The sequence below is a fragment of the Vanessa cardui genome, chromosome 27 (assembly GCF_905220365.1).
Source record: "Vanessa cardui chromosome 27, ilVanCard2.1, whole genome shotgun sequence".
Classification (NCBI taxonomy): Eukaryota; Metazoa; Arthropoda; class Insecta; order Lepidoptera; family Nymphalidae; genus Vanessa; species Vanessa cardui.
The window spans coordinates 573213-601070 of record NC_061149.1 but is presented as its reverse complement, the minus strand read 5'-3'; the positions used below and the strand labels follow the sequence as shown (position 1 = coordinate 601070).

General features: G+C 34.2%; 2 protein-coding genes across 3 annotated transcripts; both read left to right on the top strand.

Annotated features, from left to right (window-relative positions):
* The first annotated feature begins 153 nt into the window (after positions 1-153).
* On the top strand, positions 154-11862 carry LOC124541244 (aldo-keto reductase AKR2E4-like). 2 transcript variants are annotated; one of them, XM_047119128.1, is made up of 9 exons: positions 154-295; positions 2746-2844; positions 3486-3596; positions 5016-5087; positions 5743-5859; positions 9005-9172; positions 10165-10368; positions 11547-11777; positions 11819-11859. In XM_047119128.1, the coding sequence occupies exons 1-8, from the start codon at positions 245-247 to the stop codon at positions 11739-11741; spliced, it is 1017 nt and encodes a 338-aa protein (XP_046975084.1). In that variant the 5' UTR covers positions 154-244; the 3' UTR covers positions 11742-11777; positions 11819-11859. The 2 variants fall into 2 exon arrangements, with proteins under 2 accessions (XP_046975084.1, XP_046975082.1); XM_047119126.1 differs by having other exon boundaries at positions 11547-11862.
* A 5540-nt stretch (positions 11863-17402) lies between these two features.
* Positions 17403-23789, top strand: LOC124541221. Its single transcript, XM_047119098.1, has 6 exons — positions 17403-17498; positions 18760-18852; positions 19581-20233; positions 21414-21565; positions 22284-22470; positions 23501-23789. Exons 3-6 carry the CDS (start codon positions 19607-19609, stop codon positions 23723-23725), a joined length of 1191 nt encoding a protein of 396 aa, XP_046975054.1. The 5' UTR covers positions 17403-17498; positions 18760-18852; positions 19581-19606; the 3' UTR covers positions 23726-23789.
* Positions 23790-27858: the final 4069 nt, after the last annotated feature.

The following is a 27858-nucleotide window of genomic DNA, read 5'->3' as shown; positions in this document are numbered from 1 at the left end:
TTCAATTGTTCTAGCCTGAGTTTAAACCCGTAATCACCACTGAGCCATCTCGGCTCACTTACATATATGATCATCACATACCATCTGTATTTATCAAGCGAAGTAAGGAAGAACAGGTAGTTATAAACACAATCCCTTCATCTCATCATTGGAAGATGCAAAAGGCATAGCATACTATTTCTCAGTTCAATGTCGACAGCCGGCGTGGTTTGACGTTTCCTTATTTAAATACCAATCATTTATAATGTGGAAGTTTTATTATATATTTTCGTTCTTTGGAGCTGTCATATGTCTTGTGAGTATATATTTGAAATATTTTTCTAACGAGATCTTCTAATGAAATACGTAAACCTTAATTATTAAGTACAATTGATGTTTCATGTGATTCATTTATGTTTATAATTGATCTTGTGTTCGGTGAAGGATAACATGTAAGTAATCCATCAGGAATCCTGTTTGTTTTGGATGTATCCGCATTGGAGTATCAACAACAACAGCCTGTAAATTCCCATTGCTGGGCTAAAGGCCTCCTCTCCCTTTGAGGAGAAGGTTTGGAACATATTCCACCACGCTGTTCCAATGCGGGTTGGTGGAATGCACATGTGGCAGAATTTCTATTAAATTTGTCACATGCAGGTTTCCTCACGATGTTTTCCTTCACCGCTGAGCACGAGATGAATTATAAAGACAAATTAAGCACATGAATCAGCGGTGCTTGCCTGGGTTTGAACCCGCAATCATCGGTTGCACGCGTTCTAACCACTGGGCCATCTCTGGGCATTGGAGTATCGCGTTGGCATAATCTTTCGCCAGTCTGGAGAAGACTTTAGGTGTAGGTTTTGGTCAAACAACAGGAATTTAATGGCTGTTAATATTATTTTATCAACGATAAATGGTTATAAGACTGTTCTTGATGTCTTGGGATTATATTGAGGATTGAACCAGTAAACATTTTGAGATATCAATTCTCAGCAGTCGTTGGAGTGTGTAAGTTGGTACTGTTTATATTCCATGTTTAGGAAATTAAGAAAAGCGCCATATATATTATAAGTTTTGGTGTGTTCCTATTTCAATCAATAAATAAACCTAGATATACTATTAATAAATGTGTGAAATAAGTATATTACTATTTACGTAACTATATTTTTTTAAAGATTTAAATTAATGAAAAATAATTTATTTGGAAAATAATTAGGCATTATTTGCGCCATTCTTTTCAGACCCTCTAACACAATACCTAGGTATTACTTTATATAAAAAAAGTTTAAAATATAAGCTCACAGTACATGACCTCGGTTGGAGGTAATCAACTAGAAATAACATACAAAAAATAAACCAAACGAAACAAAAACTGAATGATATCATATATTGATTTGTGTTCAGGTCAATGTCTGCTGCTGATTTAATTAATATATGTTATATAGTTGAAGTTATATAAACATGGAAATCACTCTCCAGACGGTAAATTTATATATCTTTTGCGTAAGATTACCCCTCCATAAAGGAAGGTTATAGAACTTAGTCACAAAACGCGCGTCTCTTGTATGGCCTTCATAAAATCTAGATTTTGTATTTATGATGATAAACACTAAATTTATTTTAATTAAAAATATACTATATCATAAATTATCTGTTTGAATGTTATTGTGATTTTGACTTTTAAAAATCTTAGTGCCTTGCTTCATCATTGAGATTAATCCACTTCTTCACACAGAATCGTAAATGTTTTGTCAGTGATATTAACATCTGCGATAAGCTCTGATAAAAGATGCCTTGTTTATAACGAAAAATTGGATACCAATTTGGATCTTCAGCTTGATGTTGATTGCACCTTATTTATCAGCGTTGATCGTCAGGTGCTAGGCATAAAAATGTATTACTATGTCCTTCGTTCGATTAAGTAGCTTGGTCGTCAAAGAGCAGACAGAAGCACTGGCGGTTTTAAAAATTTGCCGCTAGTAGGCTATGTTCTATCGTCCTTCGCTATGTAGTGACAAGTAGACGGATTACGGACGTAATGTGTAAATTACAAGTATTTTTTTAATTTCTGTAAGACAATAACAAATGTGGGCTAAATTTGCCGCCCATTTAAATCTGCCGCCCTAGGCTATAGTCTACTTAGACTATTGGTAAATCGCCACCGGACAGAAGACAGAAACAAACGGTCGGATTCTTGAATAGACAGACTCACCGCCGAGATTTCATCATATTTAACCAATAACAACGACATTAGTAAAATCGTCCAGATTATTCCAATGAAATTCGAAGGCATGCTAAGTAAGATATTTGTCTGTATATTCGAAAATATATTAGTCCAAGAATTTGGAATATGTGTGAATTCACAAGGAATATACCTTATGATGATATCTTCCTCAGTGATATTGGCCCAGTCTTTTCGAGGAAGACCAGATAACTACGCACGACATACTATAGTGCACAAATCTTTGCACAGAGACAATTACATATTAGAGTTCAAACGCAGACACACTTACGCGCAGGCTTTTAACTTCAAGCTTTTCCCTGAACTGTTACGGAGTTACTAACGGTTGACCTTAGCCCAGTAGTGGGAAATGTACAGGCTGTTGTTGTTGTTGTTATGTAAATAAATTGAATTGGAACTACAATTGTACAAAAAAAGCGACAAAAAAGATTTATACTTTCTATTACCAACCCACCCGTGTGTCGCCGGGACAGACCGTTAGTACTAAAATAAAAAAAACTATCTGATGGTAATTTTTCTTACAGAACGTGCCTCCTACCAGTGTCGCTCCGACGATCAAACTCAAGGATGGTATCTCGATGCCTGCATTCGGGTTGGGGACCTGGCTCGGCTTTGATGGAAAGGTTAGTTGTAGTCTTATACCAAGGCAGGATTAGGTAATCCGGGGCTACATCCCCAGGGTCATAACAAAAGAAATAACCTTCAAAAATATCCGCCAGAACAGTCTCCGAATGGAATGGAATTAATCAGTGGATGAAGCTTCAAACCTTATCTACTAAAACAAGAAGAATTGGTTACTGATTCGTTATCGTCCAATATATAGGTCCAAGATATAGTTGGATATCGATTCCAGAGATTTTATAATGAATTGATATATAAAATCAATTACACAGATAATAATAGTCATCTATATACATTTGTTACTAAATCATACGCACAAAAATCACTGACTCTATTACAAAATAACAAACATAATATCGGAAATTAGCGATTTGTCGCAAACGTGGTGCGCGGGAAATCTTGAATGTAACCGTCGATCCAAGATGGCCGCCTCGCTACCACGCGACGCTTCACTAGATACACAACTCTCATTCACACTCTTTTCCCACCAGTATGAAAAACAACGCCATCTTGTTTTTCACAGTGATTTTTAAATCGTGAGTGTAGCCTTATCTATACAGGCTGTTAGTTTTAAAAAATAAAATATTTTATCATAATTATAAGGGGCGTTCAATGTTTATTTACGATTATTTTTTTGCACCAGGGCGGTGTGCATAAGGTGACGAGTGACGCAGTTGAAAAAGCAGTCGAAGCGGCCATCGATCTTGGCTACCGGCATATCGACACAGCGTATATATATTTCACTGAGGAACAGGTATGATATAATATATCACTATAATTCTTCCATGTTTTAATAAATACAAAAGTTTCTATCTATTTAAGGTACTCAAAATCATTTCTCAGATTTTTTAATTACTGATAGACAATGATATTATAATAACATAAGAATTAACAACATTAAATTCTTAAATATATATGTACAAATATTAATTAAAACTAGTTACTGTATAAATCTTGACCGCGTGGAATAGTGGCAAGAATGCTACCAGCATTTCCCCGTTGAATCGCAAATTCCTCAGATTGAGATTAATCTCTTCTATTATTCATTAATCTGTCTGTCTATATGTCTGTTTGTTGCGGCTTATCTCTGAAACGGCTGGATTGATTTTGACATGACTTTCACTGACAGAGAGCTAATTTAATAAGGATTAGCTTAGGTTACAATAATATTTTTTGTTGAATTCAAATAAGTACGAAGTTGCGGCAGCTAGTTATCTTTATAAAAACAAAAGTGGTTTGAAATGGTAATTCCATAAAGATAAATTATGTCTTTGATAACAACTATACAATAATTATAAAACAAGTTTTCAATCAAAGTTAAATGAGTCATTAAAAAGTCATTAAATTGTACTGTCATTAAATTGTACATTAATTGTGTTATCTTTTTTATCTAAACACAACAAAGAATTGATATCGATTAATCAAACATAACAATCGTTACTTAACAAAAAACAAAGAGCCGGTTCTGAGATCTTTGCGCGGTTTTTATAAATGTAGGGATGAAGAAATCTCCTGACCCTGATGTCATACTTAACAATTTCAGCCACCACTGCTTTTCTTAAATACCAGTCAATCACGTAAGACATATTACACTGCACAAGTGTGTGCGTAAACACAAGTGCAGTCTCTATATCGTTACTCTATAAATCCAGTTCGACCAGAAAAAATACCCGTGCAGAAGCATCGGCTATAAGTGCTCTATAGGCTGGGGAGTGTAAACACTACCCTCTTAATGGATAAATCTAGTACGTTCAATGGCAAGATTTGAAGCCAGGAACTAGGGATCTATGGCCTTAGATTAATAGATCAACGAGGTAGACATCCTAACTATTTCAATCGAAATATTCAAGATATTCTTGCTTCTTCGTTAAATGAAATATGGTATACTATAGCTTTAGTAGCAAATTTAATTAATGGAAATAAAAATGAAGAAAGTTTAATTGAGTACTCCGGGATCAATTCTAGGTCCCTTTCTTTTCTCTGTATATGTAAATGAATGAATGTAATAATTAATGTGTACGACTTTACCAAGCAAAAATAAAAATAAATAAGCTTTGAAACTTGAAAAGTTTCAAGCTTCAAAACTTCTTCTCTAGAAGAAAGAGTAGGCAGTGAACTTGCTGTTATACAGTTTGTAGATAGTGTAATATTAAATGTTTTATTCATCCTGCAGGTGGGAAAAGCTGTAAACAACAAGATTAAAAGCGGTGCCGTGAAAAGGGAAGATGTTTTCATAACAACTAAGGTAACATATTAATGACATATTTTCCAATAGCAAAATTTTCTTCGAAGTTTCACCCACACCACCTTGATATCCGAAAATCCACAACAGCGCGATTTCTTAGACATTTTCTGCCTGGCGCAACTTCTTTGTGGAACCAGCTTTCGCCGTCGGTTTTTCCGAACCGATACGGCATGGGAACCTTCAAGAAAAGAGCGTAATCCTTCCTTAAAACTGGCAACACACCTGCAATCCTCCTGGTGTTGTAGATGTCCATGGGCGGTGGTAGTCACTTTCCATCAGGTGAGCCTCCTGCTCGTTTGCCACCTATGCCATAAAAAAGCAATATATATATTTTCTTATGATTAGAGTAGGTGACGGGCAAATAGGCCACCTGATGGTAAGTGATAGCATAGATATTGGCACGGTGAGAAATATTTACCATTTTTGATATCCAAAATACGCCTTCAACCTGTCTGTATTTAATAAAAATAATAATTTGTCAAATGTTAACCAATTCTTGTTAGATTTAATTCCATCAACTGCCAATAGAACAGTGTGGAGGAAGCTTCTCCTAAAATGGGATGGAGGTCTTAGGCCAGCAGTAAAAAATAGACACCGTTGTTGTTGTTGCTACAAGTGTATTTGTCTTCATCTAAATCAAGTTCAACATTTTCAGCTGTGGAACGACAAACATGCCCGACAAGACGTGGTGCCGTCGCTCCGGGAGTCTCTCGCTAAACTCAACTTGGAGTACGTCGATCTCTACCTGGTCCACTGGCCGATATCCACATATGTAAGTCTGTCCAAGTATTTTATACCTTAATATATTACTTAGTCACTAAAGAGAGACTGTTTATATATTGGTTATGGCTCCTAAGAGTCGAGATGGCCCAGTGGTTAGAACGTGTGCATCTTAACCGATGATTGCGGGTTCAAACCCAGGCAAGCACCGCTGATTCATGTGCTTAATTTGTCTTTATAATTCATCTCGTGCCCAGCGGTGAAGGAAAACATCGGGAGGAAACCTGCATGTGACAAACTTCATAGAAATTCTGCCACATGTGTATTCCACCAACCCCCATTGGAACAGCGTGGTGGAATATGTTCCAAACATTTCTCCTCAAAGGGAGAGGAGGCCTTTAGCAGTGAGAATCTACCGGCTGTTGTTGTTGTTGTATGGCTCTTATTATATTTCTTACATCTTCAACAAACATAATGGATTATACACCGAAAGCTTTCTCCTAAATTACTCTGCCAGTTGGATTCAAGACGAAAATGTATCTTTACAATATATGTATATAGTGGAGAAAACCGTGAATTTTAACTTTCCTAGCCTTAAAAATCAAACGATTTTTTATTTGACTGAATACAATCAAAGATATAGTTCTTTAGGTACGTGTACACATTTCACATCAAGTTGAAATTCAAGTATTCAAATTCAAAAATGGGAGTGCCCATCGCTGCCACAGTTAATATCGCAATACTTGGTGAGATACTTTGAACTGCAGTAATTTCCCTGATTGATTATTTATATATATATATATATATATATATATATATATATATATATATATATATATATATAGTTATATACTTATACTACTTAGCAAAAAAAATTATGCAATTTAATATAAATTAAAATATAATGTAGCAATGTAGAAAGATTTTGAGTCATAAAAGCAGATATTTTTTTATTATATTAAAATAAAAAGTCGTAATATTTAGTTTATATCACGTGACCTAAAAGAATAACTGTTTTTTAAAATCCATTTTATATTATTTAGTAGAAGTTAAGGAATCCAGTAAAAGTTGATTTTTTTATTTTTAGTACATATTTACCGAAAAATGTCATATTAAAAATTCCATATTTAAATAGCGCGCAAAAACGCTACTTGGACAACATGGCGCTGTAATGGGGTCGGTGACGTCACTTACTTGTATTTTAATCATAAGCCCGGCCAATCACGTGACAAACGTTTGAAAAAATACATTTTTATTTATGGATTTTTGAATAAGTTAAGTATTATTTTCAACTTTCGTTCGTAAATAAATTAAAAATGGTTTAAACTCATAATATACACTGATTACAATAATTCACAAATCACTAAAAGGTAAATTTTTCGCATTGTCAAATAGCCTATTGTTAGTTTTATGTTTAGTTGTTAGCGGAGATAAGTGATAGTTTAAAATTTTATTTAATTTAAATAAAACTAATTATAACGGATGAATCGCGATTCATCCGTTATAATTAGTTTTATTTAAATGTGTAATAATCGCGAAAATTTAAGACAACATTAATTTTATTTAATTTTATGGCAAGAACACGTACTTATTTTGCCGAAATATATTTTTTGTGGCTTTATATCATCAATTTGCAGTACTTTTTCAAACATAGTAGAATACTCTATTAAGGCTTTAAACAAGCGTAGATCTCATATCCTTATTATTAATAAAAAGTATACAATCATTAGCATTGTTTTTTTACGCAAAACTATTAATTTATTATTGCATGTTACTTAATTATATAGCAAGACCAGATAATCAATTTTATCATCATGATGCAACATTACACAGACATGGCCTCGCTGTATGATTTTTTTTATATGGTGTATATGTATATCCTGTTCTCTTGACCTTGGCTGGACCCGAGTCCTTATTTACATCTATGTAAGTAATGTGAAGCATCTGTCTTTGATTTGAATATAATTGCCAATTCAAGTAGGTAGTTTTATATTTCTTTGTCTGTTTGTGTGTCTGGGGGGGGGTAAATGATATTTAATTAATTATCTTCTGAAAGTATTATCAATTTTTTTTTATTTTGCTTAGGACAATTTGAGGCATTTAAATGAATAGTTAAATTACTTAGAATTATTTCCTGCAGTGTGAATGCAAAAGGGCATTTGTTTATTTGATTGTTTGTTACGATTTTCCTTCTTAACTGCTCAGGACAGGTTAACACGTTGGCTGCGGAACCATTTCTTTATTTTTTCCATTCTCACGATACCGATTTAAGACCTCGTATGAAAACTATCATAATATCGATACGGGGCTTATTAGACCCCGTGACGTTTAAGAAACCAAAACTCGATGTAATGTTATGCTGTGATATGATAGAATTATTTCTCAGTGCGGTAAATGGTTAAAGAGACCCCGTATTAAGTAGGTACCACTATTCTGTTTTGAATAGGCATCATATAACTATATTTATCACCTTATAACTTTCCTAATATATCAAATAGACGTTACGGCCTCCTGACAACAGATAAACCTGTGTATAGGGGATAACTGGCTTGACGAAATAAAACAGGCGAATTTGGATAACTTAAAAATCATGTTAACTGAATGCCGGTATGATCGCTAATCACTGTCGGAACGGTATACATAAAAATATAACTTAAAGTTAACTCATACGTGAGGGCTTCGTGTTACTCTTTAAACTTATCAGGTGCTCGAACACTATGTTTTTCACAGCCGCACCGCAAGGGAGACACATACGGGGTGTATTAGACCTCGCTACGTCTTAAAGGTCAACGTGGGTCAAATCTATTACGAAATGCAGTGCTTGGTTATGATTTTAATTGTAAAAGTAAAGTAACAGCCTGTACATTTCCCACTGCTGAGATAAGGCCTCCTCTTCCATTAAGGAGAGGATTTGGAACATATTCCACCACGCTGTTCCAATGCGGGTTGGTGGAATACACATGTGGCAGAATTTGTATGAAATTTGTCACATGCAGGTTTCCTCACGATGTTTTCCTTCACCGCTGAGCACGAGATGAATTATAAAGACAAATTAAGCACATGAATCAGCGGTGCTTGCCTGGGTTTGAACCCGCAATCATCGGTTAAGATGCACGCGTTCTAACCACTGGATCATGATTTTAATTGTATTACATGCTATTTGGAAATCCCTTTAAAATCAATCCATTTATTTCCAGTCAAATAACACAGTCAATGAAATAGACTACGTCGAGACCTGGCAGGGCATGATCGAGGCCAAAGAGCTGGGCCTAGCTCGAGCCATCGGCGTCTGCAACTTTAACATCCAGCAGCTGGAGAGACTGATCAACAGTAGCGGTGTTACTCCCGCCGTGCTCCAAGTTGAGGTAAAAATATTTTGTAATTTCAGTAATTCGGGATGGCCAAAATAATATTATCGTTTTACAATGATGCTTCAATGTCTCTATCCTTCGTTAGAATGCCCCACGCTATAGTCCAATTGTTTTATAATGACAGCTCAATAATATTTAAAATAAGAAATAGTGTTACATGCCAGTATTAAATGCTATGCCACATAAAATAATATTAATTACAGTTTTACAAATTATTGATCAATTAATTACAATAATAATTGTATATAATAAAGTAAATTCAATAGCACCTGCGATATTAATAATATGCAATAATACTGTGATATAAATTATGATATAGAATCAAATGTCATAACCGTATTGAAGGATAAGGTTACTCTCGTAACAATTTAAAATAGGCAGACAGACTCACGAACGGACTAAAAATATTGGGCATTAAAATTACCCTTGTTAACTACAGTTATACTGGCTCACTTCAACTGAAATACAACTAAGCATTGCTGATAGACGATAGAATAAATGCTGTGTAGTAAAAATTTATTTTTGATGCGTTGTATATTTACATTGGTAACATAAATAAAATTTTAACAAAAAGAAAAACCGACTTCAAACAAAACACTATTTTAAATCAAATAAAAATGCTCTAAAAAGCAATAAAAATAATTGCATATTTAACAATTTTTTTTAGAGTTTCCTCCTAGGTAAAATGAAATGATAAATATTAGACTACTTAAAAGTCGATTCACGATTACGGATACCATCTTCGGAAAAAAATAAAATTAAAATGGGACCCCACGGGAAGCACTACCTTTCGAACAAAAAAAAAATTATCAAAATCGGTCCACCCAGTGAAAAGTTATGAGGTAACCAACATAAAAAAATAAAAAAAATACAGACGAATTGATAACCTCCTCCTTTTTGAAGTCGGTTGAAAAATGCGACACTGATTTCGCTGATATAATGTATCGAGGATGTCAAATAGATATTTTAAATTTAATGATGTGCAGGTCAATCTGAATCTCCAACAAGAAAAGCTGAGGCAGTTCGCTCGCGAGCGCGGCATAGCCGTGATGGGATACACGCCCTTCGGTTCGCTGTTCCCGAGCAAGGCGAGCCCGCAGGCGCCGCCGCCGCGCGCCGACGACCCCGACCTCGTCAAACTCGCCACCCGATACGGCAAGACGGTGCCGCAAGTTGTACTGAGATATCTGGTAAGTATTTAATTACCCCTAGTTACGATTAAATGCATAATATTGTGATGGTTTCATATAAAAAATAATCGGGAAGAACCGACAAGAAACTCAGTAGTTACTCTTGTTTAACATTTAAAAATACAAAGCTAAATATAATTAAATACAATTATGCATGTAGTATTAGCTACTCACTTTTTTATTATCTCTATAATCTTGTATTGAATAATATTTCTACTTTAGCAATGTATTTTTTTACAAATTATTTGAATTTACTTTAGATTTTTGATATTACTCAAAGATATTTCCAAATCTTCAATTCTACTTACATTTCTATAAAACGAAAGCTGTTTTTCGAAAGCCATTGACTATTTAAAATGTTTGTTTCACTATATTCACTATATGCAAAGAAAGAATCACACAATACAATTCACCTGTCAATCTGAAATTGTTTTTTGCAATTAACATTTTACTTTAGCACAATACCAGTTGTGCCATCTAGTGACGAGAAGTAAAAACTAACATTGAACAATTCTTGTCTCGAGTTGTCCTTTACGATGACATAAGGTGATACAGAACTGAAACCTAAAGACAGATTTAATAAAATTAATATTAATAAAAAGTTTCGAGTATATTTTTTAATTATTAAGAGACAATTCCTGTATCTGACTTTACTTTCTATAACTTAAATATATTTTTCCATAATCGTATAAATACTGTATTCCAACCATAACTGCGAAAATGCCAAATAAACAGCATTTGACGGCAAACTCACGCGTTGTCATTGTTCGAGAGCTTGAGTAATCTATGATATTCACTGTGGATTTGGGAAAAATTTGCGTTGGAAATTGTTATAGGAATTTGAGAAGTAAAATAAATAAATATGAGACAACATCACATACATTACTCTGATCCCAATGTAAGTAGCTATAGTTATGGTAAATCAAAAGTAATGACGGTACCACAAACACCCATACCCAAGACGACATAGAAAAGTAATGGTAACCTACATCGACTCGGCCGGGAATTTAACCCGGGACCTCAGAGTGGCGTACCCATGAAAACCAGTGAACACACCACTCGACCATTGAGGTCATCGTATATATATATTATAATGGAAATAGTAATTAGGTGTAGTCACATTAAAGCTGCGCTGAATAAGTACTAATTTACTAATTACAATTTTATTCTTATTTCAGTTCGAGCTCGGCGTTGTACCGATCCCAAAAACGGTGAAGAAGGAACGTTTGATGGAGAATTTAAATATCTTTGATTTTGAACTGAAACCAGAAGATAAAGACCTTCTTAAGAGTTACGACAAAAACTACAGAACCATTGATCTGAAATCCCTATGGTCGACATCCAAATATTATCCATTTGAACTTGATGCATAATTAAATCCTAAATCTAACATTTTAAACCACACTAAAATTAAAATTGTCGTTATATTAAAATCTAATTAAAATTTAAAATGACACTCCCAACTGGCTGTGCCCGGGAATTCGTGTGCATATGTTTTAAAAAAAAAGTTATTATTGTAGTCTAAGTTATTCCTCATTACATAAGCTAGAGTCAGTGAAAGTTCAGTCAAAATATTTCCAACCTATCAGAGATTAGTCGGAACAAACAGACAAACAGAGAAAATTAGTAAAAAGCTTATTTTAATATTACAATGAAACACTACAATTTTATTATACGTATAGAAAGCACTGAAATTTACTGTTATTAAATTTTATTGGGACCTGCTATTTTAAAAAAGTTAATTTTTAACATTTATTTTGCTTATATTTATGGATGAAACGTTGTACAAGTTTTGGACCGTCTTATAATTACTGTGTTAGCTAATAGATGGCGCGATCTGTCTTCTGTATGACACGTACAGCTCAGTTATACAACAAAATAATTATCCATGTGCCTTACTAATTTAGATATAACGTTCTTATACTAAATAAATTACATAAATATATATTATTGTTTTTTCTATTTTCCTTCTCCTGTTATTAAGCATGAAAATAATAATATCTTTATTCAAAATAACAGCACTAAACTTATTGATAGTTTCGTTAAACACTACGACCGGTTCAACCGGTGAATTAAATACGGTTTTTTGACAATTTGTTATTATTCAGAAGGTCATCGTTTCATTTTCAAGGTGTGAACTATGAATTCAATAATGATATTGTATTCTTTTACCATTTTTTAATAAAAGTAACAAATAAGGATCCTGTTAAAACCGTGTGTATTGCCCCACATGAAGAATAAGTGACTTTTCGCAGTCAAAATCATCGATAAAACTGTCAAATATTGTATTTCATTTTTAAAACTTATTAAATTATGTGAACAAAGTTTTTTATGTAATGTGGTTACAGTAGTGTATATAATTTTCTTCTATTCGCTACTAGATGGTGTTTTGCTGAGGTTTTATAATGTAATTACTAGATGGCGCTGGCGAACATTATTTTATAAATAAACATTTTTTTAAAAGTTGTTTAAAAATAAGAATAATTTCTAATTATTATGTAATAAAGTTCATAGAAAGCTTTGAAATCTTTAACATATTACATTTTTAAAATAACTATTACCATGAGTACTTTCTTGGCGCCTTTAAAAACAATCAATAAGATTGATTGAATTTGAAAATAGGGGTACCTAATGGGTTGCAGAATTTTTAAACCAGACATCGGTCTTAGGGCAACTCTGCTTAGGAGTACTTTTGCAAACAAAGAAGAAAAGTAACAGTTTGTAAATTACCCACTGGTGGGCTAAGGCCTCCTCTACTATTAAGGAAACATCTCCTCTACTATAAAGGTTTGGAACATATTCCACGCTGTTCCGATGCGGCTTGGTGGAATGCACATGTGGTAGAATTTCGATGAAATTGGACACATGCAGGTTTCCTTACGATGTTTTCCTTCACCGCCGAGCACGAGATGAATTATAAACACAATTTATGCACATATATATTTAGTGGTGCTTGCCTGGGCTTGAACCCGAAATCACCGACTAAGATGCACGCGTTCTAACCATTGGGCCATATCAGCTCTATTAGAAAAAACCGCATCAAAATTCGTTTCGTAATTTGAAAGATCTAAGCTCTGCTGATGACAATGATGACGATTGAAATTCCCGCCAATGATTACTTACCATCAGGTAATTAGAACGTCCAAAAAAACATAAAAAATCAAGATAATTAGATTTCAATTTACGTAAACGTACGATCCATTAGCCCAGTAGTGGGGAATTTACAGGCTGTTACATTACTTTCTTTTTTTCTAATATATAGAGTGATTAGAGGAAGGTTTTTGTATTTAATACATGAGAAATAAAAGAAATATTTCCAATTTTAGAAATTTCTAACGTGACGTCGTAAATAAACAAATTCTGTAGCATATTTAGTATCATTATTGCACCCGTGCGAAGCCGGGCGGGTCGTTATTACTTATAATAAATAGAACAGCTATTTTTAAAAAACAAATTCTCATTAAAAGCCGAGTGACTAAAATAGTTATAACATTCAATATACGTATCATATTATCTTATTCGATTTTCAATCAATATCAAAATAAACTTTATTCAAGTAGGCTTTTACAAGCACTTTTGTATCGTCATTTAACAATTAAGTGAAGCTACCACCGTTTCGGAAAGTAGATTCTACCGAGAAGAATCTTCAAGAAACTCAGTAGTTACTCTTTTTCAATAATATTTTACAATCCATACATATTTTACAATAAGTACAATGGCCAGTCCTGAATGTATTTATAACTACATAAAACATAATTTATTTCCGTAACTTAGGATAATATATTGTAGCCTAAGGGCGGACTCGGCTAGTTTTTTTTATTTATTTTTTATGGTATAGGTTGACTGACGAGCATATGGGCCACCTGATGGTAAGTGGTCACCACCACCTATAGACAATGACGCTGTAAGAAATATTAACTATTCCTTACATCGTCAATGTGCCACCAACCTTGGGAACTAAGATGTTATGTCCCTTGTGCCTGTAGTTACACTGGTACACTCACCCTTCAAACCGGAACACAACAATACTGAGTACTGTTGTTTGGCGGTAGAATAATTGATGAGTGGGTGGTACCTACTCAGACGGGTTTGCACAAAGCCCTACCACCAAGTAAATGGAAATCAATAAACAATTAACTAACAAGTAATTCTATCAAATATATAGTATTTTATCTATTTACTTTATTGAACGTTTTTATCATGTGAATTAAAATTTATTGATTCGTAAAGTTAAAATCAAATCTATAAAGCTGTCAGAACTTCTGAAGCCATTTGTCATCGTTCAGAAAACATCTTACAAATGGTTACAAATATTTTAAAGGCTCACAATTCACCCCTATTTACTTCTAACACATAAAACTACGTATATAGCCTCTTTCACGACGCTTTCCACTTGCTTCTATTATATAAATCACATTGATTTATTGCCATTTAAAATACAACCTTAGTTAAAGGATATAAGGCTTAAAATAAATTCAAATTACTTGTAATAGTGACTGGCGCCACCCAGACACGACTACGCCAACGAAAAATATAAAGTCGATAGAGATTTGATATTTTGAAACAAATTAAAATACACTTTATTTCTAGTGTTATAAAGCTGAAAATCGCTTATCAATGTTAATCAGTAGCCGAAAACGAGAGTCCAAACGAAAAGTCAATACTTCAACGTCAAATATATCATAAGGGAAATTATACTTTATGTTTCATGTAATACGGTAGATGTTTCTTTGAAGGTGTAGTGGCGTTTGTGTCGTTTGTAAGGCGCGCGCGGTTAAATTTTCGGCGCCCGTCAGCACGGCGCCATTTTGTCGTAGACTAAAGGAATTTTCTATTCAGTTTCCGCGTACAGCCTATTCGAGCTAATTTACGGTTATCACAAAACTTTTACTGTAATTCGGAGGACTTCTTATCCACAAATGTGTTTATTTTGCAAAACGCTACAGATATAACTTAATCATGAAAGATGAATCACGGGGCTTTTAAGATAAACGCTACTGAAACTGTATGGGAGGGAGGGACGAAAATATACTTTTCATATCAAAAATAGATTGAATATTATATAACAAGATGAAACATAGATTTACAATGTAAACTAATTCTACCGCCAAACAACAGTACGCAGTATTGTTGTGTTCCGGTTTGAAGGGTGGGTGAGCCAGTGTAACAGACACAAGGGACATGACATCTTAGTTCCAATGTTGGTGGCGCATTAGCGATGAGATGAGTTTAATGTTTCTTAGAGCGCCATTGTCTGGTGGTGGTGACCACTTACCATCAGGTCCACATGCTCGTCCACCAACTAATAGAAAAAAAAACTTTCTTATAACATACATAAAATCGTTATAAATTGTAGCCTATGTACTATTCTGATGTATAATCTATATTAATCTAATTTTTTTTTCGTGAAAATTTAACAGACATACATACATCGATCCTCACAAACATTCGCATTTATAATATCAGTAGGATAGTAGGACAAGCAGTAGTTCCGGCTATGTTCGGCTGTAATCATTATATCATAGTATATTCGTATATATCTCTATTACGTAGTATATTTTATCTGAAATTTTCACATTCACTTAGTAGGGCTTTGTGCAAGCCCGCCTGGGTAGGTACCACCCACTCATCAGTTATTTTACCGCTAAACAACAGTACGCAGTATTGTTGTGTCCCGGTTTGAAGGGTGAGTGAGCCAGTAACTACAGGCACAAGGGACATAGCGTCATAGTTCCCAAGGTTGGTGGCGCATTGACGATGTAAGGAATAGTTAATATTTCTCACAGCGTCATTGTCTATGGGTGACAGTGACCATTTACCATCAGGTGGCCCATATGCTCATCCGCAAAACTATTACATAAAAAAACACCTCTAAATATATTCGTCCATTAGTGAAAATCGTATTATTATTATATTAAACATGAAGGCTCGAGCTTTCGTGAGCTTATTTTAATTCGATATATTTCATGGGAGATAGAATGTCGCGGGCAACTAGCTCAATAAGCCATCCATTAAACGCCTAACCTCACTTTTATTGAAGGTATAATAATCAGTCCTCTTATGAGAAAATAATCCACCAATAATAAGGAACTAAGATGATATGTCTCTAGAGTCTGTTACATGGGATGACTAAAGATCAAAAATGAAAATATACTTTCTTCAAGTAGGCTTTTACAAGCACTTTTGAATCGTCATTTAACAACGTCACAGTATCTCCATACTGTGACGTTGTTAAATGACTAGAGACTCTCTTCGGGATGTTTTTAACAAAGTAGGAATACTCACTGTTGCATCACAGTATATTCACAACAATATTATGTATATTCATTGAACACTTTGATAAAATCAGTGATAATCATTGTGTGTGCACTAGAAGTAAGGATAAGCTTATAACGCCAAGTTTCGGACTCCGCAAAGTCAATAAATCCTTCTTGGGGTAAGGTATCAGTTTCTATAATAATATTTCGCAGACATTTTTGTTTATAAAAAAGTTTATAAAAAATACTTTGGTAAAAAAGGTATATTAATCGATACAAGATTTTATAGATGATAAAAAAGCGTGGAGTTAATACATGTTGACTTCAAGGATACATTTAAATAATTGTATTTAACTAACTTGATTTTGTATTTTTTAAATGTTGAAAAAGAGTAACTACTGAGTTTCTTACCGGTTCTTCTAGGTAGAATCTACATTCCGAACCGGTGTTAGCTTCTCATATTGTGTAATTAAGATTCAAAAGTGCTTCTAAAAGCTTACTTGAATAAAGTTTATTTTGATTTGATCTACATCAAGTGAAGCTACCACCGGAACAAAAATAAGGTACCATTTGTTTATTGCATATTAATTAATTTATTTTTAATGTTATAGAAACTCTTTTCATTCTATCTTCTGTCACCTGAAGACGTCACAGCCGTCTATTTACCAAATAATGGTGTAGTATGTTAGCAATGTGATTATTTTTAAAATTATTAAGTTTTTTCCCCCTTTTTATATGTTATAGTCGTAATAATGTTCGTTTTTAAAATTATTGGTATATTCATTCTGGTGGGTGTAAGACCTCTTTTGGGGTACAAGGATTATGATTATTTGTATGATGATGAAGATGAGGAGTATTACGAGGATTATTACGGTGAGATTGATTTCCATTCAAGTAAAACAAGTTGTCAAACATACCTACATTATTAGTTTATTTATTTTAGTATTAAGTTCAAAGGTTCAAACCAGTATAAGTTGCACTGTTCCTACCTCATTCTTGGTAGTGAAGGAAAATATCGTTAACATGGTACAGTATAAATCCAAGCTACAGCAGTGGTGGATTTACCAATAGTAAGGTAAGTAGGCTGGAGCCTGTGGCGGCAGATTAAGAGGGGCAGCAAATTTAGCCCAAATTTGTTATTGTCTTACAGAAATTAAAAAATAAAGAACTTATAATTATATTATACACATAACGCTCGTAATCCGTATACTCGTCACAACATAGCGGGTCGAAAAACTAATCTAGTAACTGACTGAAATATCACCTAGTTTATAATCATAATAATAACGGGAAAAAAACCGATGTAATGACGATAGAACACAAATCATAAATGTTGCAAAATAAAAGTAGGGGCAGCAAAATATGAATAGCCTACTAGCGGAAAATTTGTAAATCCGACACTGAGCTACAGATGAAAGCAGAATACAACAATTATGGTAAACAAGCAGAGCTTACTCTGTTAATAATATATGTATTTCTGTTTCAAAAATCAAAATATACTTCATTCAAGTAGGCCTTTGCAAACATCATTAATCATCATTTAAAAACTATACAAAGTGAGGCTACCACCGGTTCGGAAGAAACAATTATGACTTAAAGTAAAGTAAAGTGTGAATATCCCACTGCTGGGCTAACTCTTCTACCATTAAGGAGAGGGTTTGGAACATATTTCACTACGCTGTTCCAATGCGGGTTGGTGGAATGCACATGTGGCAGAATTTCGATGAAATTAAATACATGCAGGTTTCCTCACGATTCCTTCATGAATGAATGCATGAGATGAATTAAAACACAAATTAAGCACATGACTTACTTTAATAATAATACAGTTCTTTTTTAATCTTGGATTACATTGTCCATGACTGTAAACGGAAGTTATCTCCTAGTCTAAAAATAAACAATTTATTTGACTTAAATAATCTTCATCTGATCAGAATCCTCATATCTGTGGGAGAGGATATTGATACTTAAATATGTTTATTAAGAATGTAACTTGTGAGATCACGTCCGACAGAACTATGGAAGATGAAGATACGCTGCGCTGACCTCAAATAAAATTGGGATAAGGGCAGGAAGATGATGATGATATATGTATAGTAATTAAATGATCTTTGTCTTAATTAATTTAATACAGATGAAACGCCTTCCGCAAACGACAACACATCGACCAGAGCCAAAAGATATCAGGGTAAAGCAGCAGGAAGTGAGAAATTGGACAATGTTAAAGGTATTAGCAAAAGCTTTAGTAAAATCTAACAATGAAAATACCTTACGAGCACTTTTTAATCGTCATTTTCCGATTAGCATTCAAAAATCATTCAAAATGTGGATGCTACCAAAAGTTGTCATGAATCTCAGGAGTCACTTTTTTCCGACAATTATTTACATAATTATTTTCTGCATTTAAATTAAAAAATAGTAACTCTATACTTTTTTTATGGTTTAGATATTACTATGTTGAATATTATTATCAATCAAACTTATTTTTAATATGTGATTGAAATTTATTGAATACAAAATCTAAAATGTCGTGTAGTTTCTTGGTGGTAAGGATTAGTGCAAGCCCGTCTGGGTAGGTACCACCCACTCAGTTATTCTACCGCCAAAGGGCGGAAGGGTGAGTGAGCCAGTGTAACTACAGGCACAAGGGACATAGCATCTTAGTTCCCAAGGTTGGTGGCACATTGACGATGTAAGGAATAGTTAATATTTCTTACAGCGTCATTGTCTACGGGTGATGGTGACCACTTAACATCAGGTGGTCCATATGCTCGTCCGCCAACCTATTCCATAAAAAAAAGTTACAGGCATATTGGCGTATTGGCGATGAAAGGACTAGTTAATAGTATAGACTAGATATTACATTACATTAGTAGACTCTTTTTCCGCCTGTGTTCTTTTCTTTTATTTTTTATTCGACTTTTACAAGAGTTAATAAGGAATATCTTTCCTCAGGTCCATTGCAACAATTATTTACAAACATGGAAATCGAAAATTCGTTGACGTCACATTCGCTCGAAGAATCCAACAATACAACACAAACATACAGCATTAATGATATACAAGCATTAGATGCAGTCACTATTGCTACCACCGAAATAACGACGTCACCAGCAACCAATAAAGAATGGTCTACGAACGAATTTACAACAGGATACGGTCTTAGTAAGCTATCGACGCAAGTCTCAGCGTATCCGAAATCTACCGACTATAGGATGCCTATACCACACATTACAATTGGTAGTGACGTAGTTGATCTGAAAGATTTTTTAAAAACGACCACTGACAGAAAAGGTCTCCGTTATTATGACTATGACGAGGAAACGACATCGACTACTGAACAAGTTACCAGTACAAGCATTGCAACGACATCGACTACTACTGAACAGGATAACAATACAATGCCATCGACTAAGCGCCGTGAGTTGGACATCCCGCGACTTATGGAAATTATCGCTGAAATAGCGGGCGAATTCGAAACGAATTTGACGAGGAAGTTAAATGAGACGCTCTTCAACATGTCTATACCGACTTGTACTACGCCAACGACGGAAGCTCCGACTACTTCGGAGTACGATGCCAATTACACGGGCGCTACTATTGCTAAGGTTAACACAGACTATCTTATAGATATAGTACGACACAAATTAGATGTAAGATCGGAAAATGCAATGGAATGAAAATAAAACCGATCACTGCCGATTTACACAACCAATAGAAATAGCTCCCTATCGCGCCATTCGACGCTATTCGTCGCTATAGATTCACGCGTCAGAGAAAGCAAGTGCATGTAAATCGACGGGTCAAATTGACGAATATATTAAGTCATATGATATTACAAGTTATTACGTTTGTGTAAAGATCATATTCAAATAAGAAATAAATATTGATAATTTGGGATAGCGTACTCAATTCCGATGTGATCGGTTTTACGAATTTTGCCGATGCGACATCTAAGTTGTGTCGTACCTTTACTATTACACCATTGACAGTGGAGGCCCATTAATCTGGCCCCGAGTTAATAAGGCACCCTCTGTAATCCGACAAAATTTTGACAATCTTCGCTAAATCATTTCTCATCAGTCAATCATTCATTTGTCAGACTCATGAGTGAGCAAGTTGCAAGTTGAACGCGCCACCTTAATTACGCTCGACGTGTTTTTAGTTTTCATTCATGCTTAGTTCGAACATGACTACATGGGAAAGTAGTGCGGCCATAATTAATTATGATTGAGACTATAACAGATACTCATCATTGGATACCTGTGTTATTTATCGTCTTGTAATATATTCTTTTGTAAAAATCTATCTATAGAGCATGCTCTATAATCCGACAAATTCGATACTCCGACATTGCCCTGCAAAACGTTTCTTGGATTACCTGGAGTCCACTTGCATTTGGTACTAGAGCATGATTATTGTATTACGGTTTAATAGATTGGTAACCCAGTGTAATAAAGGGCACCAGGGACATAACGTGAATTCCATGCATGACCAAGCATTGACAATATGTTCGCGGCTGACTTCTAAATGCACACACAGGCATTTGGTAATGGAAGCGCTGGTGAGTGGGCTGTATCCACTCAGACAGGTCTACTACTGGTAATTTTGCAGTTAGGTTTAGTGGACTTGTTATATTACAATTAACACATGAAATTCCTCTGGCATTCACTTGGGTTTGAACTTCATTTAAGGATCACCTGTTCTTACCACTTTCAGAAACATGAGAGGGGTAATACTCGGAATATCATTGATTTGCCAGTTTTATATTGATTTCTATCTCTCCAGTGCTACGTTTGTGGTCTGGATATTCCCGGGATACCGAAGCACGCTCACTGCGCGGACGCATTCGCTGGGGACTTCCTCCCCCTCGTGCCAGTGGATCCCTCCGCCAGGGGCAAGATATCGTCCTTCAAGAAATATTGCAAATATTCTAATATGTGAGTGATTTGAAGGTCAATATTTTATGAAATGATAATTTAGTGTAACTTACGAGGCCTCATTCAACAGCCGCAAAACTCAGACTCAAATTGCTTTATTCAATATAGAAGTATTAAACTTTCTTATTGATGGTCAATTGAAACAGTACCACCGGTTCGGAAAAGCTTTGACTTGAGAAGAACCGGCGAAAGAAACTCAGCGGGTTTTTTTATCTCATGTATTATAATATAAACAATTTAATGAAATGAAATAGCCAGGAGGCGATCTTTCATTCCCAAGGTGTGCTATCGATCATAAACTCATTAATTGTATAAAAACCTTTTGCACACAAGCGTCTCTTAATATTTTTTTTAAATTTGGTAACAGAAGCATTTTGAACGCTTTCTGGGATCCTGTTGTAAAACCGTATACATTGCCCCACAAAGGAGTTACTGACTCTATGCAGTCAAGTAACAGTAGTAACAAGTTTGTGTTCCAAATCCTCTCTTTAATGGAAGAGGAGGCCTTATCCCCGCAGTGGGAAATTTATAGGCTATTACTGCTTCTACTTACATATGTATTTGTGCCATAATGTAAACAATTTTACGGTGTTATTTCAGTGGTGATTATTTAACCGTGTAACTAATATAAAAACCTTTTGTGTATTTAAGCGTTATACTTATGATAGCAATCAGTCGCTTATCAGTAAGTTTGTACTTATAATTTTGTTTGCATCAGACCAGGTTACAAATCCAATTTCACCCGTTCGAGAGCGATCTACGGTCGATGGACAGGCGGCTGCGCTGTGCGGTGGATCGATTTGAGTGGTATTTACACCCAGCGGACGTGTCGGAGTCGCCTCCAACCGACTATGGGTAAACATTTCGCCAGCAAGCGGATGGCTAAGCTCGAGAGAAGTTTGTGGGTGAGTTGGATACATTTTCTTGGTGGTAGAGCCCATCTGGGTAGGTCTCCTCCACTCATTAGATAAATTTTTAAATACGAAAATTCTCTGAAGAAATTCTATTTGGACAATAATGATGACATTTGAGATTATTTTATTTAATATCCTATTATACTTTCTATTATATTTATTAATAATGTTATATATTTTTTTATTACATATACTATATAGATATATGTATTTATTTATAAATATATATATCTACTATATTTATTGAGTTGTATTTGTTATTATTCCATAATGTAAGTTTTTACTGCACCACCATATCGCCGTCTTCCATACGCATTATCCTTCTAACCCAAAGGTTGTCTGGAAGAAATGGCTTTTAAGCCCGTCTTAGCTTGGCCAATTTTGTTTGAAAGAAAGTATATTTTGTGTCTTTATGTATATTTGGTGTGCAATAAAGAGTTAAATAAATATAACTCCAAACAGCCGTACTCAGTACTGTTATATTCCGGATTTGAAGGGTGAGTGAGCCAGTGTAACTACAGGCACAAGGGACATACCATCTTAGTCCTCAAGGTTGGTGGCGCATGTATTGGTAGCTTCACTTAATATAGTTTGTTAATGTCGATTCATAAGTGTTTCTCAATTTAATTGAACAACATCACATACATTACTCCGATCACAGTGTAAGTAGCTGAAGCAGTTGTTGTTATGGAAAGTCAGAAGTAACCACAAACATTCAGATCCAAGACAACATAGAAAACTAATGAATTTTCTACACCGACCCGGCCGGGAATCGAACCCGGGACCTAAGAGTGGCGTGAGGAAATGTGCATGTGTGTAATTTCATCGAAATTCTGCCACATGTGCATTCCATCAAACCGCATTGGAACAGCGTGGTAGAATATGTTCCAAACCTTCTCCTCAAACGGAGAAGTGGCCTTAGCCCAACAGTGGGAAATTTACAGGCTGTTTACTTTACTCTTTTAATTGATTTAATTAAATTTATGTCATTTTATTAAAGCTTAATTTTTTATTATTGCAGAATCTCGATAACGGCTGTATTATAAGCCCAGTGGCAACACTGATTCCTCTATCCCGCGGTATATCGTTGTATGCGCGTTTCCATGCCTGCGTGTGTACGGGTAACTGGTGTAATTCGGCTCATGTAAACCAGCCATGGACGTCGTGCTATTCAATTTTATTACTCGTTTGTACATGCTTATCACAGTATATTTATATAAAGAGTTATATGTTTTATATTATATGAAATTTTAATTGTGACATTGTTTAATATATATTGAAGTGCATTATGGTCTTATATCTCAAATGAATCAATTAATATATTTTTTTAAACTATTTTTACTTGTCGGAGATATAAATGTACTTTTTTTTACAGGCAGTGATATTTTCTAATACGGCTAAAAATATATTTATTGTTTGAATGAATGTAATTAATTTAACTCGCGTTTTGAGTTACATTATGTTAAATATTATAGGATAACAAACATTCAATTTCATTTTTATAATGAAATTAAAAAAAAGTTATCATTTGTTTTCCACACTGACAAAATCATCTTTGGTCTGTTTTCATTTTATTTCTCTAAATATACTTAATGAAGTCGCTTTCTGCTGTAGGTACGTCCGCTTCGATCTTTTATGCAATGCATTTCAAGAGAAGGGTTTTTATTGTACATATCTACTTGAATCAATCTGCTTTTTGATGAAACATTTATTATAGTAGAAAACAGCTAAGTTTTTAAAATTTTCCTAGCCGGAAATAAACAATATTTTTTCTTTTTATGACGATTACAAAAAGGAAGGGGTTTTCAGTTCTGAATTTTGTTTATTCTTTAATATAAGATGTGTTTATAGATCCTTATTTTGTCCGTGTGTCATTCTAAAAGGTAATTAACACTAAAGAAAGCTTGCTGTATATTTAAAAAGGGGGAAATATTGTTATTTATTCTGTAATGAAATGTGTTGTTAAATTTTTGTTTTTATTTGTTTGTGATATTTTTTACATTATATTTTGTTTGTAATAAATTTTTTCACCCTCCACGTTGAATCGTTTTTTTTATTTTGGATTTTCCAACTACTTTTATTACCCTCCTCAAACACAGACGATAATGTATATACATTATCACAATATTTTTATATTCATTATTGTTAAGAAAATGATTTATACATAAATAAAATCATTCTTTTATAAGACTATTTTTGGTAATGTCAAAATCAATAATCTATATTTTAAGATGGCGTCTAACGTTAGCCATGTTTGATTTTAAATGACGTCATATAGTCTATGGCACTAACAGTGGCGAAAATCAAAGGAAACGTAATGAAATCTGGCTATGCGGTTAAATCCATGAAATTCAGGGATGAAAAGCGCCCACCTGTTGTTCTGCTTGCGGATTGGGCGACACGGTTACACCCCCAAGTAAGTTGCACCCTCACGTAGGTAAAGCCAGGGTCATTGGTCTGTCGGTTATCTAGACTTTAAATTTATTGTATATACATATCTCAATGTGGACGAGACTTTATGGCGCCTCGGTATTCGGAACCGTGGTTTATACCAATTTTATAGCAATTAAATACGAACTAGCTTTGCAGTAAATTAATATTATTTCAGATCTTTTGATGGTCAGTCTGTTAGTAAAATTATGGATATACCGACTTCAAGTGATACCTAAACCTTGGGATTGTAACGATTGCCAAATATGTCATTTATATCGAATTCCCTTATTCAATATAGAAGCATTATAATTGGTTATAGATTGTCAAATTAAACACTATCAAAAGGAAAGAAACACTTCAGACCTGAGAAGATCCGACGAAAGAGGTTTTGTTTGTAAATTTTCTTCAGATTATTCAGAGATTCTCTATACATATAATAAAATTGGAGTGTGTGTTTGTAATATTAAAATAGCCCCTTTTTTACTCAATGCATATGTATATATAGTAAGTAAGTAAGTAAGTATTCTTTATTGTACACCAAAGAATAAATAAATTATACAGTAATTGCAAATCTTGATCTAAATGTACAATTGGCGGCCTTATCGCTAAGCAGCGATCTCTGCCAGGCAACCATGTTACGTAGGACATAGTAATCAGTAATTAAACGTTTCAGGTGTACATATATAAGAGAAAAACTTACTTATACGAAATTAAACATATACATAGTAAACGTATATATACTATATTCAATATATAATAAGCTATATGTATAATTTGTACTACAGTTTAAATATGACTATTATAGATAGATAGGTAACATGAAATAATAAATTTAAAATATAAAATATAAGCCAGATACGGTACATATACCAAAATAACATTTTTTTTTAATTTTTTGTCCGTCTGTCTGTTTGGTTCGGTTAATCTCTGGAACGGCTGGACCGATTGACAGGACCTTCTCTGGCAAATAACTGAGATAATAAGGAGTAACTAAGGCTACAATTGTTTTTTTTTGTTAAATTCAAACGCGTACAAGGTCGCAGGCACAGCTAGTTTGTAATAAAATCCCGCTGAGTGTCTTTATATTGTTCGTCTTCAGTGTAAGGTTTTTCTTGGAAGCGGTAGATTTCTGTCAATAAGCAGTTTATATATTGTTTTTTTTTTGGTGTAAGTTTGCACAAACAGCTAGTGACCAAACAATTAGCCAAGGGTCATTGCACTTATGCACCGTCCCCTGACCACATAGACAATAATTGTATACCCAATTAATGTTTATGGCCTCTCAGATACCCGATATCTTTATGGGATCAGGAGAATCGAAAACGATATAACATTTGGCAGATCTAAAGTCGAGTAAGGAGTATTTTATCTGAAATCGAAATCGAGAAGTTTAGCAATGCATTTTTATCATATATGGTTACAGGGTACGATTTATTTAATAAGTCAATAAATCCTCCTCGGTGCAAGATATTCGTTTCGATTATAAAATTCCACAGATATTTTTAAATTTGCCGTTTCATACTTATTTGATAAGAAGGCATATTCTTCGATAAAAGATTACATACATGATACAAAAGCGTGGAGCTAATAGCTTGAGTACCAGGCAAATTTTTATACATAAATAAGATTGTGTTAAAGTAACATGACTTTGTATTTTTAAATGTTGAAAAAGAGTACGTACTGAGGTTTCTCTTGGTATAATCTGCATTCCTAAGCGGTGGTAGCTTCACTTAATATATGTAGTTTGTTAATTGACGATTCAAAAGTGCTTGTAAAAGCCTACTCGAATAAAGTGTGTTTTGATTTTGATTAAATGAGTTTGAGATACAACCACGAAGGCATGGATGACGAAGGTTATGTAAGATTGTTTCAAAATCAAAATAAACTTTATTCAAGGAGGCTTTTACAAGCACTTTTGAATCGTCATTTAACAATTAAGTGAAGCTACCACCGGTTCGGAAAGTGGATTCTACCGAGAAGAGCCGGTAAGAAACTCAGTAGTTACTCTTTTTCAACATTTAAAAAATACAAAGTCATGTTAGTTAATATAATTATTTAAATAAATATATCTTGTTTATAATACAATCTTAACATCAGCGTAATTGGTTGCTGCGAAGATGTTCTTTTTACAGTCAAGGAAGGCGGTGAGATAAAGGGGTACCTTTTTACTTTTATTATATGTCATAACCAGTAATGGTGTGAAAAAATTAACTATTCTTTACAACGTCAATGTGTCATTAACCTTGGAAACTGAGGTGGTATGATCTTTGGGTTCCAAATTTAGGTACACCTGCTTTTTCATCCTCAAAATCGGAACACATCAATACTTATTAGGCGTTATACGTTGAAAGGTTATAACGCCCCAAACCTACCTACCAACCTTGCAGCCCCATGAACCACCGTTATTTTCAACTGAGGTGTTCTGATCCTTACGCCATTGTAATTACAAAACCAATTTGACCAATTAATGACCACTAATATACTCTACTATCTTTCTTAATAAATAGGTTATTTGATGCAAGGAGGCTGTACTTATCGGAGTGTTTATATAAACACACCAAGTTTATATATTAGTATAGATAGCTAGTTTCGGAATTGTCAAAACTAAATCAGATACAAGAATTCATAACAAAGTTTTTATTGCAAGTATAAATGTGGGGACGGAACCATTCGACTGCGAGTCTGATGCGAGGGGCGCCGCGGCGTAAACTGCTATTTATTTGTATTTTTATTAGATTACTTTAGCACTTAGCACATCTGGCGAAATGACGAATTAATGACGATATATTTAAGTTAAGTTTGCGTTAAAAGCATTTTAAATTAAATCACGTTTAACCGTTTAAAACATAATGGTATATTTCCATTTAAAATATTAGTCATTTCTACTTGGTGGCAATTTTTCAAAGTTTAACCAATTTTTTTACGACTGAAGTATTTATGTAAGTT